This window comes from Zingiber officinale, chromosome 4A (assembly GCF_018446385.1).
Source record: "Zingiber officinale cultivar Zhangliang chromosome 4A, Zo_v1.1, whole genome shotgun sequence".
In the NCBI taxonomy this organism is placed as follows: Eukaryota; Viridiplantae; Streptophyta; class Magnoliopsida; order Zingiberales; family Zingiberaceae; genus Zingiber; species Zingiber officinale.
The window spans coordinates 135,914,622-135,932,011 of NC_055992.1; the positions used below are offsets into that span (position 1 = coordinate 135,914,622).

Genomic DNA, 17,390 nt, shown 5'->3' on the forward strand with positions numbered 1-17,390 from the left:
GATTTTGATATTCTATTAACAATAAAATACGATTTTGTAGCACCTATGGATCAGCAAGGAGCCGAGAAAGAAGAACATCAGTGGACGAAGAAAGAACAAGTCGATTTCGTGGCGAACGGTAAAGCTATTTTTCCTTCACTTTCTCATTCCACCACCAAAATTTCTTACTTAATAGTGCATGTCCCTTTGACTCATCGAGTACAATTTTAGCTACTATTTTCAACTCTGATATCAGCTTATCCCATGTCGTATTAGAGTCATCGTGTATTTTACCTAATGCTTGTACTTCTACCTTCTTCTTAAATATATTTTATTTTCCATCCTTTAACTTCCATCACTTAATTTAAGAATCGTATATATTTTCTTTCTATTGATAATATGTTTGAGGCGTAGATCCAACATTACTAACCTATGTTGGGTAGTTAAGCTTTCTCCAATGATGACTATGCAATCTTTACAAATCTTTATATCCTTCTTCATAACCATAAGAAAGTCAATTTGTGATTTATTATTCCCACTTTTGAATTTGAGTAAGTATATTTCTCTTTTCTTAAAAAACGTATTAGCTAATATAAGATCATATGTTATCGCAAAATCTAATATAGTTTTTCCTTTCTCATTTTTCGTTCCAAACTCAAAACTCTCATGTACCCTCTCATATTCCTCATTTTCACTTCGACATGCCCATTTAAATCACCTCCTACTAAAATCATTCATTTGGTGGAATATTTTGTAATATTTCATCTAAGTCGTCCCAAAATCTTGATTTGATAGTTTCATCTAATCCTTCTTATAGTGCATATACGTTAATTATGTTCATAATTTCTTTCGCCACTATTATCTTCAGGGCTATAATTCTATATCATTTTCTAACTACTTCTACAACTTATCTGTCACGCCCCAGAGGAGTCTCTGTCCGAAGAAATTTCGGCAACATCTCCCCTGTACGGCGGACAATTTGAAACTTTTCTACAAGCACTATATACCTCAGCCACATGCGGCTGGAATAATAACAATAAAAGAAAACAAACACCACGCAGTTAATATCAAATTCAGCCTCTGGCTGACACAACCACGCAGTTAAAAATAAAACAGCCTACTCGGCTGTACCAAAACCAAAACACAAAACTGCTAGCCGGCTAAGCTTACACAACCAATAACAAATACAAAACACCACATAACAACATCAACCCTCCAAAAATAAAACCAGAGTACAGAGCTAAACAAACTGATACATAAAACAAACAAAACATACGTGAAACCGATAAGTCTTCTGATGTGACGTAGGTGTTAGGACCAAAAGTAGCTAGAGGGGGGGTGAATAGCTCTTCGCGTTCTCGTTGTTCGGCGTTGCTTGTTTCTTCAAGGATGCGCAGCGGAAATACAAAGAAACAAATACAAACACGCTAACACTTGGATTTTACTTGGTATCCACCTCCAAGGGAGGTGACTAATCCAAGGATCCACACAACGCACGCACCCTCCACTAATGAAACTCTCCTTTATGGTAACTACCAAGAGCGGAGAAGCCCTACAAGACTCAATACAAGAAGAAGAAAGGGTAGTAAAGAGATACAAGCTTACAAGCTTACAATGAGTGCACAAACCCTAACCCTAGTTTCTTCTTCTTGCTTTGATCCGCCTCTTGACTTGGAAGAGCCTCCAAAAACCTTCAAGAACTGGCGATCTCGAGCTTGAGAAGAGTTGTGGAGGAGCTGGTGAAGATCTGAAATGAATCTGTGAAGTGATGCTGAAGGAATCGCACGCCAACAACTATAAACGACGCCAACGGTCGAATCCCAATCGATTGGATTGCTCCCAATCGATCGGGGAGGCTTTGGATCGATCCACGGATCGATCCAGAGCGCCTCTGTGCTCTGGAAAAATGCCTGGATCGATCCACGGATCGATCCAGCGCTTATCGCGCGAAGCAGCAGCGTCCCAATCGATCCACTGATCGATCGATCCACGGATCGATCCAGAGGGGTTCTGTTCGCGGGGACTCACCGGATCGATCGGCGGATCGATCCGAATCTTCTGGATCGATCCACTGATCGATCCAGATCTGCTGGATCGATCCACGGATCAATCCAAACCTTGGTTTTTGTCCAAAACCAAGTCTAAAGCCCCCTAAACCAACATTTAGTCAACCATGACTTGTTGGTACATAAGACCTAGCATCCGGTCACCCTTGACCGGCTAGGACTCTCTCACCAAGTGTCTGTTCAATCCCTTTGACCCACTTGGACTTTTCTCTTTTTGCCAAGTATCCGGTCAGTCCCTCTGACCTACTTGGACTTTTCTTTCTCGTGCCAAGTATCCGGTCAATCCCTTTGACCTACTTGGATTCTCACCAAATGTCTGGTCAACCTTGACCCATTTGGATTTCTCTTGCCTGGCTTCACTCACCAGGACTTTCCCAATTGCCTAGCTTCACTCACTAGGTCTTTCACCTGCCTTCACTCACCAGGACTTTCCCAATTGCCTAACTTCACTCACTAGGTCTCTCACCTGGCTTCACTCACCAGGATTTTCCTCCTGCCTAGCTTCACTCACTAGGACTTCCCAGTCAAGTATCCGGTCATCCTTGACCTACTTGACTCTTCTTCAATCAACCTTGCATTGTCAAACATCGAAACCCAAACCAAGACTCAAGCTTGGTCAACCAGGTCAACCTTGACCTGAGGGATGTTGCACCAACAGTAGGGACCAGCAGACAGGATGCTCCAAGCGACACCATAAATAACCTGGTACCTGGAAAAGATACTGTCAACGGGGGTGAGTTCAACAACTCAGCGAATACCAATGGACATGAGTAGTAAGATATATCTAACAGCAACAAACATGGAATACAGCTTCCTAATCATATATAAGGAATATGCAAAACTGAAAGGTAACTGAGGAAGCTGTACTCACCAGGAACTCCTATCCAGACAAAAGGGTCGTCAAACCGAAAGTGTCAATAATCCTGTATGCAGGTCAAAAGTATGCATCCAACCAAAATGCAGCAACCAAATGCAGCAAACACAATCATAAGAATATAAATGCATCAATGCATATGATGCTAATGATGCGTCCTGGTCACCCCTGACGTCAGTCAGTCATCTCACACCAAGTGGGTAGGGCTGTGCCAACCGTGCACTCTGTCGTCACTGCTCCTGATGAGTGACCGAGTGGACGGGATGCTGTCGGAGTACTCCTGTCCTGTGACCCCAAATCATAAATGGGGGAGCTCAATGCTCTCAACTCCCGGTACACGCTGACGGGGAGGTATCTCTGCCGGCTACCACGCTGAGTCACCTGACCAACGGAGCCAAACAGAGTCCACCGTCTGCCGGCTACTACGCTGCTACACTAAATGCCAGCGGAGCCAAACAGAGCGGAACTGACTGCCGGCTACCACGCTGGGTCATGTGACCAACGGAGCCAAACAGCAGAACCACCACACACCTGCCTGATATACCACTAAACCATGAGTGGAGGTGTGTGCAGTACATGTAATTGGCGATGGGCTCAACCATAGTGGAGCCGACAATCGCACAGCATGCAATCATGATGCATGTCACTATGTATAACAAAAATTGATCAACATAACCATATCCATATATACAAAATGGGTCCCACGGTATCAGCGAGTCAAATCCACGGATCTAGGGTATACAGGTCCTTTGTGGTATAACAACCTAGATCCTAAACCTATTCCCCTTCCAAAACATATGTACCAACAATATACCCAGATCAAAGAATCAAAGTCTAGGTACACGAATCATGTATGATATACAAATAGAGGTACACAAGCCAGGTATGGTATAAAAACCTAAGTATCAGATATTCTAGATACACCTGCCAGAAATAAAATCCAGAACCTAGTCCTAACCTCAGTAGAGCATGGTATGTCACTTACTCTAGGAACTAAGGTACTCATGGTAATACAGTACTCATGGCAATAAGATACTCATGGTAATAAATCACGAGATATAAGCACGGATACATAACAAGCGACAAACCTAACATGCTATGGATATCAAACAGTGACATACCAAAGACAAACATGTTCATTGCTTGTAGTTATAAAGTACTATGCATATCCAAAGACAATATCATAAATGATAAGTCAAGAGGTACCCGCCTCCGATAAGAAGATCGTATCCGGTCCAATCCAATGTCGAGATGCTCGTCTCGCGTCGAAGTCCTTAATCTCACAGCCCCTAATACTGATCCACCGCCGGGTAGGGTATTGCCGGATAGTGTAGCTGCTCACCTGCCAGAATCACCACACTCTTCCTCTTCAATTACAGGTGCTGATCCCAAATCTAGCGATGTAAACGTCCAGCCCATAGTGTTGTGGTCGCTGAAATCAAACAACCCTTCTCCAAGATTACTGCTACCATCATCAACCAAAGAGAGAAAAGATGAATCAGCACTAGGGTTAGGCACCAAATCAAAGAAAAATCAAGAGAAGGAGGTTTGTTCGAAGCTAGCTTACCCCCTGAGCCTTAAATGTCCACCCTCGCCGGCGATCGGTTGGTAGCCACGGAACCAGGTCAGCGCTAGGACAGAGGAAATCACGGTCGGTGAACAGGTGCTTCGGATCTAGGTCTTCCTCGTGGCCGGCGATCGGTTGGCGTCGCTGCGTTGGGTCGTGCAGGAAAAAAAGCCTCGGCCGGCGGCAAAAATCTAGGGCTCGCGGAAGAAGTGGCCGGAGAAGGTAGCGGCAGTGTGTGGAGAAGAGAAGAAAAGGAGAGGAGAAATCACAGCTTTATGCTCGGGGAAGGAGAAAGGAAACCGACGAGTGCGGTTAGGGCTCGGGTTCGGCAGGGGAAGAAGAAAGGCGCGGGCACGCGGGAGAAGGAAAGGATCGGAGGAAAAAGAAAAGAAAAATACAGAAAAAGAAATAGAGAAGGAAAAAGAATTTAGAAATTAAACATTTCCTCACTAAAACGGGGTAGCCTAAACAGGCTTTCCCGGACCCCGTTTTTATCCCCGCAAACTCATCCATATGAGCTCCGAAAAATTCCCGAAAAATTTCCAAAAATTTCGGAAAATTCCCTTATTAATATTCGCCTATTTTCGGTATTTTACATTATCTTTTAACAAACTATCTACAATAATACTCACTCCATTTCTTACTTTACTCTTTCTAGTATACCATAACTTAAAACTTGAGTTCTCTATCATCTTTACCTTCTCACCTACCCATTTTGTCTCTTATACACATAAAATACTAATTCTTCTCCTAATCGTCGTATCTACTACCTCCATTGATTTATCAGTGAAAATTCCTATGTTCCATATTCTAAATCTTAGATTATTAATTTTCCTATCATATTTATTCTTATCCAACCTATGATATGAAAACTCTTGCCTATTTAATATTACACCTAAGTTCTCATGGAGATGTGACGGTCCTTACTATGACGTTATAATCAGATCTGTAACGCGAACTCTTACATATTTAACACTACACCCGAGTTCAGGGCCGGCCCTGAGGCATGTCACCGGGGGCGACGGCCAAGGGCCCCCGATTTTTAGGGGCCCTAAATTTGACATGTATATATAATATATATTATATATAATTAGTTTGTTTTAATAAAATCTAAAAAAATATATTTTATTGGATTATTTTAATATATATTTATATATATTGTTGAATTGTTTTAATAAAGATAAAAAAAATCTATTAAAGTTTAAAAAAGAATTCTAGAAAAGAAAAGAGAAAAAAAAACATAAGGAAGGTAAACGATCTTTTTTCTCTTTCTAAGATTTTATTTCTGGTATAACTTTTTTCCCATTAATTTATTTACATAAGTCATAAGATAAATAAAGTATGAATCCTTAACTCTAACTTCCTCCCTTCTTCTCCTTTGAATCTCTTCTAATTAAAGTAAAAAAATTTATTCTCCAATTAAAATTTTAATTTTATCAATATCATCATTCATTGATATATAAACTTACAACGTAAGTTACTTACTTATCTATATGTTTTCTTATCATCAATATTCAATATTGATTTTTAATATTATATTGGAGTTAATATTTTATGATTTTTCTTACCGATTTAAATGAGTTTAAATAAATTATCCTAATTGTAATCAACATAGAATATATTATATCGATTGCTTCAAGCACAAACCAGGTTTTATTATTTTTTTACTATTATTCTCACTACTTGTATTTGTTTTATTGTTAGTTTTGTTGCTAGTTTTGTGTGTTTTATTTTTACACTTAAAATTTATAGTACAAATATATTCTTTTATATATTTCTAAAATAATATCAATCTTGGAGTATTAAAAGAAATAAAAGAAAAAGAGTGGAACAAATTATTAAAACTCATAAAGGTGTTCTTCGTAAATTTTTTAAAGCTAGCTCTTCAATTGAAGATTCAGTTGATGAATTACAAGAAGAAATTAAGAAAAATTAAATGATCATACAACAAATGAGCAGCAATCGAGTAATCAAGAAGAATTAAATGATCATGTAATCAATGAGCAAGAAGAATCGAAAGAAAATGATGATCATAATCATGCAATGAATGAGCAGGAAGAATTGAGATAAAATGATGATAATGATTCGAATGTAAATGACTTGACAAATTTATGTATTGAAAATGAGTTGTTAGAAAAACTTATTTTGAAGACCTTATTGATGATTTAGCTTCTCAAAATGCTAGAAGATATAGTTTTTTCGATAATTATTTTATGCTTTTTTTTTTATATTAGTAGGTATTATACTTTTTGGAGAAACTTAGGAAACATAGTTTGTTGTACTTTTTTGAAGAATTTTGAGAAATATATTTTGTATGGAGTTTATCATATTTTAAATTAAATATATTGATTTTTTAAACTATATCCAAATTATAAGTTAATATTTTTTTCTTATAGAAGTCTCTTTTTTCTTTTCGCCCAAGGGCTCCCAAAAGTCAGGACCGGCCCTGCACGAGTTCTGGAGATGTAATAATCTTACCGAGATGTTACAGTCGAACCCTACAATATATTCTTTTTGAAAAACAATTTAACATTAATATAACAATTAAATAAATCTATTTATTAAATATTTATCGTAATTTCAATACTGAACACTGAACTGAACGCATTCTATTTGTAAGCTGAAGATCAAAAATATTAACATCTTTTTTCATTCAAGCCGTTCAACGCCATCATCTGTTTAATCTTCTTCTTTTTTGTATTTTATTATTAATATTAAAATATTTATTAATATTTCTTATCTGACTTTGAATATATCATTTTTCTGTGTTTCTTATGAATATTTTGAAGATGTGATTATGTATTATACCTAAAAATATTTTTTAAAAAAATAATATGTTAGAGTTAAGAAATAAAAATATATTATAAGAAATAAATAAATAAATAATAAGAATGTAAAAAAGAAAGTTTAAATGATTAAAATAAAAGATAAGAGAGAGAAAGTTTAAATGATTAAAAGAAAATATAAGAAAGCTAAAGAAAGATGAGAAATAAAAATCCATATTTAAGGTAAAAAAAAAAACGGAGAATTTTACTGGAAGATTTTCGTAGTCTTGTGTAATTTAGAAAGAACTCTGTATCTTTGGCTATGCCGAATTGATCCACTTCACTTTCGTTGTAAGTTTCAAATAATATAAAAGTGCCCCCAGGACGTAGCACAGACAATGGACGTATGACATCTCTAACGTAATAGTCAAAAGTTGATTTTCAAGAACTAACGATCTGAAATTTATCCCATCATGCGCCTAACATTTGTATACTTATATATACCTCTCTCTATATATATAGGGTTGATACTAAATAGTCGTTAATATAACGAATCTATATTTCAGACAATATAAGGAAAATAAGTATTTACAAACCAATGCATCCAAACCGAAAAAAATTCAATTTATAGTGAGATAAACACAACCTTGCGAGGGATCTAATCTATCACAAGCATATCTAATTCGAAACAAAGAAACATTCACGAGCAACCAATCCACCAAAGAGAGAACCAAAGAAAGTCCTACTTTATGAGCCAAACTGGAAACAAGCAATACCAATACAAAAATTGGATAAATCAAACAGAAACTTATCAAAATAGAAGATGAATCGAACAGGCTGCTATCGCCAACCATATAGGAGACAAACATGGAAGCAACCTTGAAGAGGAGCTCACGACAAAATTAGGAAAATGAGGATCGACACTTCACGAACTCTATTTCGTCCATATTAAAATTTTAATATTAAATGACAACAAATTATTAATTTTTGGATATATCTAAGAAGTGGGCATGAGGTGAGCGTCTCTTGGGCTTCACTTTTGACCATCTCCAATCACAAAACCTATTTTGGTACACTTTCAACACTAATTTGGTGTCATTTGAGCACTAAAATTTTTTTCAATTCCAATCAATGCACACCATTCCTATACTAAAAGGAATATTCTTTAGAATATTCTATTTTTTTGCATCTTATAATTTATTATTCAACATACATATTATTTTATTAAATATTTTTATTACGATAATAATTACAATTAAAATTAAAAATTTTATGGTAGATGATAACTAATTTTTATGATATAATATTATGAAATTATCAATATTATAAATTTTAATATATTTATAATCTTAGTAATATAACAAATGTTTTAAATATTAATTATTTAAGTTAATAACTAATATAAATTTATAATATATAAAATTTACATAATAAATTCAATTAAATTAAATAATATTAATTTATAATATTTAAGAATATTTTAAATATAAATTTAATATTATAATATATTATATTTAAAAAATCCGTACTTGCATCATTTTGGTGCAAATTTTGAAATCTCCATTGGAAGGGATTTGGTGTCCCTTTTACATCAAAATGATGTAAAAAGATACCGGTTGGAGATGGTCTTAGGTCCAGGCCTACTTCTGGACCGTCTGTCGCTAACGGTCGGTAAAAAACTTCGATATGACCGAATAAATCATCGCAAATTTAGTGTTACATGATTCATCATTTTTTTTTATAATAGAAAAGTAAATCTGGGCACTTGAGAGTGCTTCCGAGCACCCAGACTTTGTAAGGCCGCCCATGAATATGTAGTACAAAGATGTACAAACTTACCGAGCACCCAGACTTTGTAAGGCCGCCCATGAATATGTAGTACAAAGATGTACAAACTTTTATATATATATATATATATATATATATATATATATATATATATATATATATATATATATATAATTTTGATCTCCTGCGTAACACGCACAGTACACAACTGTGCGCGTCACGCAGGAGATCAATTAATAACTTTTTTTTTTAATTTTTTATATTTTAAATTAAAAAATTAACATTTCCTTATATAAATTTTTAATACATTAATATATCCCTTCAACATATTACAATACTCAATAAATACTTAAATTAATTTTATTTTGATTTTTCTTTTTAAACCAAACACTATAACCTAATTGGGAAGCCTTAACTCTAGAGGTAAAATCTAAAAAAAAATAACTTTAATACTATAACCCAAAGTCTGAACCCTAGAGGTAAAATTAAAAAAAAAAATAACTTTGATACTATAACTCAAAGCCTGAACACTGGAGGTAAAATCTAAAAAAAAAATAACTTTGATACTATAACCCAAAGCCTGAACCCTAAATAAATTTGATACTATAACCCAAAGTCTGAACCCTAGAGGTAAAATCTAAAAAAAAAATAACTTTGATACTATAACCCAAAATCTGAACCCTAGAAATAAAATCTTAAAAAAAATTAATTATTTTTTTAATTCAAAATTAAAAAAAAATAACAAAACACAGACATTTTAATTAAAAAAATAATATTTCTTTATATAAGTAGTTAATACGTTACGATATCCCCTTAACATATTACAATGTTCATCACAGAAAGAAACACGAACTCAATCTCGATCCCCAACACATCGGACACCAGCCAAAATCTCCAGGAACACATACTGTGGAACTCGAACTCCGTCAAAACTGAAATCACTGTCAAAAATTTCGAAAGCATATACAAACCAAGCAAAATCCTTAGCCGAATCCTCCAACAAAACACATCCCTACATAGGAGAAGCCAATCCGGAACATCTACAAAGAAAAGTCGATCGGATGCATCCATAAGAGAAAAAAACCAACAATCAGAAACATCTCTAAGACAAACAAGTCAGGACATCTTCTCAAAAAAACTGATCAGAGCATCTACAGGAAGAAGCCAATCACATTTCTTACTAAACCTCACCTTCTTTAGGACTTCCACCCCTCTATACTTCATAGATCTCAAGATATCACAGTTAGATACACTTGTCTGCTCTTGCGCTTCCCCGTCCTCCCCGAGACCCCCGCGACTTCCACTGCGCGTCCTCGTTTTCCCCCGTCCGATCTGCTCCCCACGGTGGCGATCGGCTTCCAAATCCAGCGTCGCCCTCAGCCTCCACAGTCGCAGAAGTAGCTCCGCCGAGGGGTTGACGGCGCGTGAGGAGACGGAGGGTTGAGCTATGGGGTGCCGGGTGATGCGAAGATTAGGACTCTTTATACCTAGGGTTATTAAGTTGGCAATAGCTTAGGTTATTAACTTAGGTGAGGGTGGCTAATGTACCCTTATTTGTTTCCCTAATGAGTGTCAATTTAGGTAAGTATAACCATTTAAATCTATATTTGTTTCCCTTAGTTGATGTTAACGTAGGTAAATTGAGTTATTTAACCCCTAGTTAATTCCTCCTAATCTTATCATTTTGATCATTCTAACCCTGTTATACCAATTCATCTTCTAACCTCGTCACTATCTCTTTTTTTTTTTGTGGAAATTCAGTAATTTAAACCTTCCGTTTATGCCCATGAAGCCTCATTCTGTTACTTTATTTAATAACCTCCCTAACTGGGGCTTAGGGAGCCTTACAATTCCCCCCCCCCCTTATAAGAATTTCGTCCCCGAAATTGACTTACCAAATAAATCCGGATAGCGGTCGCGCATATCTCATTCCGTTTCCCAAATGGCCTCCTCCATTTGCTGGTTTCCCCATAAAATCTTCACCATCTTGATCTCCTTGTTCCTCAATTTCCGTACTTGACGCTCAAGAATCTGTTTCGGGCGTTCCTCATAGGTCAGATCTGATGTCCACTGCATGGACTCATGTCCGATCACATGAGAGGGGTTAGATATGTATCGTCTGAGCATAGATACATGGAACACATTGTGTACCCCGGACAGATTTGGTGGTAGGGCAACCCTATAAGCTCGTGTTCCAATCCTGTCCAGAATCTCAAATGGCCCAATATACCTTGGACTGAGCTTCCCTTTCTTTCTGAACCTCAGTACCCCTTTCATTGGTGACACTTTAAGAAATACATGATCTCCAACTGAAAATTCCAAATCTCTTCGTCGCTGATCAGCATAATTCTTTTGACGACTTTGCGCTGCTTGCATTCTATTCCGAATCTTCTCCACTAGCTGCACTGTTTGGGTCACTATGTCTGGGCCCAGAATTGTCCTCTCGCCGACCTCATCCCAATGTAACGACGTTCTGCACTTCCTTCCATACAACGCCTCATATGGAGCCATACCTATGGTTCCCTGATAACTGTTATTATAAGTGAATTCTATCAGCGGAAGCTTTGACTCCCAATTTCCCTTGAAATCCATCATACATGCTCGTAGCAGATCCTCCAAAATCTGAATCACCCGTTCAGACTGACCATCCGTCTGGGGATGGAAGGCAGTACTAAATGTCAGCCTGGTACCCATTCCCCTATGTAGACTTTCCCAGAATCCCGAGATAAATTTGGATCTCTGTCTGACACAATTTGAACTGGGATCCCATGTAGCCGCACTATTTCTCTTATGTATAGCTCTGCATACTGCGTCATCGTGAAGGTGGTTTTTACCGGTAGGAAATGTGCCGACTTGGTCAATCGGTCCACAATAACCCATACAGCGTTTGATCCCTTAGGAGTGGTTGGTAGACCCACCACGAAATCCATGGCAACTTCTTCCCACTTCCAGACAGGGATCGGAAGTGGCTCCAGCAGTCCTGCTGGTCTCTGATGCTCAGTCTTTACTTGTTGACATGTGAGGCATTCGTGCACTACCTTGACTATGTCCTTTTTCATACTTGGCCACCAATACAATAACTTCATATCCCTGTACATTTTTGTGCTCCCCGGATGTGTGGAATATGGGGTGTTATGCGCTTCATTCATGAGATCCTCTCGAAGTGTACCCGTCTTAGGTACCCAGATGCAGTCCTTGTATCGCACGACTCCACCCACGGTAGAGTAAATAGCCTGCCCTTTTTCTTCATCTTTCCGCTTCCACTCTGTTAACTGTTGATCCACCATCTGTCCTTCCCGGATCAGATGCAGTAAATTTGATTTTACGATCAATGCTGACAATTTAAGCTGCTCCCTTGGCGCTACTACCTCCAAATTCAATCGTTGGAATTCCGATATCAACTGTTGTTGGCTGGTTAGTTGCGACAACATAGCGGATTTGCGGCTCAAAGCATCAGCTACCACGTTAACCTTACCCGGATGATAGTTGATGAAATAAATACTTAAATTTATTTCATTTTTAATTTTTTTTTAACTAAATACTATAATCCAATTGGAAAATCTAAATCCTAGAGGTAAAATCTTTAAAAAAAATTAACTGAAAAATTATATCCCAATTAGGATGTCTGAACCCTACCAATAAAATTATAAAAAATATATTTTATTTACTTTTTTAATCAAAATAAAAAAATAATGATATACTGCACAACGTGCACAGTGCGCGTCGCGCAATATATCAAAATCATATATATATATATATATATATTCTCCAAACTTGATTCGCGGATTTTGGAGTATTACAAATGAAAATGGAATTAATTTGAATTTGCTCAATGAGACATCTACAATATATATTATAAAAAAGAAAAGCACATCAACCTTCGTAATGTCACGGTAGAATATTATGCTCCACCTGAATACTAGAGTCATGGGTTGCAAACACGATCGCTACACCAAATGAGGACCATCCGACTCCATCTGAGTAATCTACTTCATGTCACTCCCCATAATTTTCCCACCAAATAGAAAATGAGCATGTTTAGCCGAGGATCGAACCAGCGCTATAAGAATCCACTAAATGTCCTGCTGTTGCACCCTGAGCGATACATATTGCTTTATCGACTGATATATATTCACTATTTTTAATCACTGTTATTTCTAACCTTGTAATCCGACTTAACATAAGAATCCGGAACATCATAAAGATTATTTATCATAATTAATATAAAATAGTTATATTAAACTTGTCACTAAAATTCGGTCAGCCGCCCAACTTACTTTTAGGACAGTAAGCAAGCCAAGTTGAGCTGAGCTTTTGGGATGTTCAAGTTTTTTTATAAAGTAATCGAGCCAAGTCGAGCTTAAAATGAACTAAGCTTTTTAAATGATTGTTCAAACTTAACATGATTTATTTTTCATAAGCTTAAACTTGTTTGAAATTTGACTTGAACTTGGTTTATTTAGATGTTATCAAGCTTTCAATTCAAGTTTGACCTGAACTTAATTCAAGCTTGACTTAAACTGGATCGAACTTAGTTCGTTTAGATATTATTGAACTGTCAATTCAAATTCGTTTGATTGTTTGAAACTTTTAACTATTTGATTGATTATTGAACTTAATAATTTAAATTTATTTAATTATTTTATCCTATTTTATTATTTATTTAGCATATTGAAAAGAATTTTATTAATAAATATGATTCATGAACATTAATCATGAACATTATTCACAAACATTGTTTATGAAAATTATTCATGAACATTATTCACAAACGTTAACGAGCTAAACACATATATGTTCAAGCTTATTTATTTAGCTTAACAAACTGTTCAAACTTGTTTATTTAATTAATTTTATAAATATTAAACAAATATAAACAAACTCTTATCAAGTCGAACACTAAACTTATTCACGAATGCTTGGTTGATTTACAACCCTACTTATCATGACCACCTCACTTAGCATGGACCCACCATTAGACTTAGACCTAGCTCAACCCATTTTCTTTCTGGTCGTGTTGTGTCTAACCAAGTCCCCTCGAGACAGTCTAATGACTAGCACTTGAAGTGTTGCCACCATGAAATCTGAATTTAAATCTCTGTATAATCAAGATAAATATCTCTCTCATGCGTCAGTCATTATTCCAAAGATTAGTAGTCATCCGTGATATACCTCCTTTATGTTAACCCTAGGACAGATTGACAAAAACACTAGGGACAAGCGTAATCATCTTTTGCCACCGTATTGTGCCTGACCGAGCCACAAATGGCCTAGCCCATTTGGTAGCTAAATTGTGATAAAAGAAAATCACTATAGAATTGGCACTCACGAGCATAACTTAGACATCGGAACTCATACATACGATAGTTCGAGTTAAATCGCTTTAGAAATATCTTTATCTCTAGGTAGTCTGTTCTAGTCCTTTTACATGACTTTGGTTATTGGATTAGCGATAAGTTTGTGTACAAACGAAAAAGAAACATGCCTGATCATGGCTTGTCATAGCATTCATGCTTCCACGAAGAAATTAAAGCTAACAAGAAAATAAATATCGCAGAAAAGATAATACTTTTAAAAAAAATAAAGATAAATAACAGATAATTGGCTGATGTGTGATAAAAAAGAAATAGAAAAAAAATGATTGACGGTTCAATTTTAATGTTTCATCAAAGAGGTAACATTATCATTTCACAAACTATGATCCTTCGTGAGGCAAGTATTGTGTATAGACGGTGAAACGCAAGCGCAAGACATGAGAACCACCTACTGAGGACCGCAGATTGATCGAGGTACCAATTTCTAAAGGGGTATGAGCTATGTTCTTAGCTAAAGCAGAATAACAAGGAGCTTGAGCTCACCACCTTACTCTTAGTTAATTTTAACGAGCATTCTGTTAGTAAAAACTTATAGAACAAAACTAATAGCTTCCGGGTCCTCGAACAAAATGAAAGATGCACCAAGTGTTCTATAAAGCAGCCAAGGCAACCCTAGGAAGTTTGGAGAGGAGACCACATTGCATATGCGATATGATATGCGACCCTCCTGTAGGCATAGGCTGATTGTGCAATTTATGGAAAGCAAGAAGTTCAAGTGAACCAATGCTAGTTTTCTTTCTATCACTAAAACCAGTCCAATATAACTCAAAGCAAAATCCTAATTTATCCTTGAAATGTGTTCGTAGTGGTTGATCGCTTACTTGTCGATCAATATGGTTTAGCAACTTTTGCTTTCACTAGACAATCATTGGCATCTAGGGAAAGAGACAAGTTATTTAACTACCTGATTTCTACACGACAATTCCTAATTTGAATGAAAAGGATCTAAACATTTTCTCAATGAGATAACAGAACTCGGCATCTAAAAACCATATCAATGACGAGTAACAGTTCTATCTCATGAAGGTAACTATGACATTGTCTCCGGAAGAATATCCTAAAATTGGTATGGACGCCTCAATCATATGAACTAACTATGACATTGTTTGCATATAAATATGTGAAGAACATACGGCAACCTGATAGGTAAAACAAGATTTTGTTGTATGATTGCGAAATGGCTCCAAACTTTGAGTGGAAACAGAGAAACATAAAACTATTAATACCTAAATTCACTTGGAAAAACATTAAAAACTACCAAAATTTCTGTGAAGAACATAGGGGAGGAATAGAGAAACATGAAAATATTGATGCCTAAATTCACTTGAAAAAACATTAAAAGCTACCAAATTTACTGTGAAAATCATAGGGCAACCATCCTTTAGACATGAAGTTATTTGCATTTAGAAGAACACACGGCAGTCTGTTAAACAGCACTAGGTTTTGCTGAATGATTGTGAAATACCTACAAACTTTTCAGAGGAAATAGAGAAACATGAAAATATTAATACCTAAATTCACTTGAAAAAAACATTAAAAAGAAGTAAAATTACTGTGAGGAAGAGGAACATAGGGCAACCTCGTGAAGTTATTCACATTTAGATATGTGAAGAACATGTGGCAATCTGTTAAATAATTTACTAGGTTTTGTTGTATGATTGTAAAATAGCTCTAAAATTTTCAGAGGAAATAGAGAAACATGAAAATATTAATATCCCTTCACTTGAGAAAACAGTAAAAACTACCAAAATTAGTGTGAAGAACATCAGGCAACTATCCTTTAGACATGAAGTTATTTGCATTTTGATATGTTAAGAATATACGGCAACCTGTTAAATAATACTAGGTTTTGCTGTATGATTGCAAAATAGCTCCAAACTTCAGAGGAAATATAGAAATATGAAAATATTAATACCTAAATTCACTTGAAAAAACATTAAAAGTTAACCAAAATTACTGTGAAGAACATAGAGCAACCACCCTTTAGACATGAAGTTATTTGCATTTAGATATGAGAAGAACATACCGCAGTACTAGGTTTTGCTATATGATTGCGAAATAACTCCAAACTTTCAGAGGAAATAGAGAAACATAAAAATATTAATACTGAGACTCACTTGAAAAACATTAAAACTAACAAAATTACTGTCATGCATTTAGATATGTGAAGAGCATAAGGCAACCTGTAAGTCAAGACTAGGTTTTGCTATATGATCGTGAAATTTCTCCAAAATTTCAGAGAAAAGCAGTGAATAAGTAAATATTAATACCAAAATGCAATTCAAAAACACCAAGAACTACCAAAATACAAAAAAAAAAAATTATCGAGAATCATTTTCCACCAGACTCAATCTTGAACAAGAAGACCTCTGCTTCCAATAAAATCACATGTTCCTTCAAATGAAGGGAAAAGGGGCCAATTGTACTCAAATCCAGCATGGCCAAAGTACCTCAGAGAGACCTCTGATCCCGAGCGTCCGTCGTCGTGTCGTCCGAGGCCGCGGCATTGCTGCGCCGGAGATCGTCGATCAGGCCTCCGAGCTCCTTCCGAGCAGATTCCCTCCCGAACATGAATCCGTACCTGAGGAAATCCAAGTGAGGAACGAAGCCTACAAACCCTAAGCAAAGCTCCATGGAGAAAGCGCAGAGGCTCACCAGAAAGTGAGGGAAGAGAAGACGCCTGCCGTTAGGACGGTCTGAAGGAGGGTCAACTTCCTCTCCATCGCCAGCGGAGCGATGCAAAGCGGTGGCGGCGTCGGCAGAAGCGGAAGCACAGGTCGACGGCGATTTATGGGGATTCCTAAGAAGCCGTAGCGTGCAACTTTTATTTTTAACCCTCAGAATTTTATCAATTATCTGTTTGCCATTTTGCATTTTGCATTTTGCACCCAGAACTTAACATCAAAATGGTGAGCAAACAATGACGAATGGACAGACTTTAAAAAAATAATACTATTGGACTTAAGATTAATTTCT

General features: G+C 36.4%; 1 protein-coding gene and 1 long non-coding RNA gene across 2 annotated transcripts; both read right to left on the reverse strand.

Annotated features, from left to right (window-relative positions):
• Window positions 1–10,965: 10,965 nt before the first annotated feature.
• On the reverse strand, window positions 10,966–11,550 carry LOC121972820. The gene has a single exon (XM_042524447.1). It carries the CDS (start codon window positions 11,548–11,550, stop codon window positions 10,966–10,968), a length of 585 nt encoding a protein of 194 aa, XP_042380381.1.
• Window positions 11,551–16,615: 5,065 nt separating this feature from the next.
• LOC121973703 lies at window positions 16,616–17,211 on the reverse strand. The gene is made up of 2 exons (XR_006109717.1): window positions 17,070–17,211; window positions 16,616–16,995 (listed from the first exon to the last, which is right to left on the reverse strand). It is a non-coding gene; the product is annotated as an uncharacterized LOC121973703 (long non-coding RNA).
• Window positions 17,212–17,390: the final 179 nt, after the last annotated feature.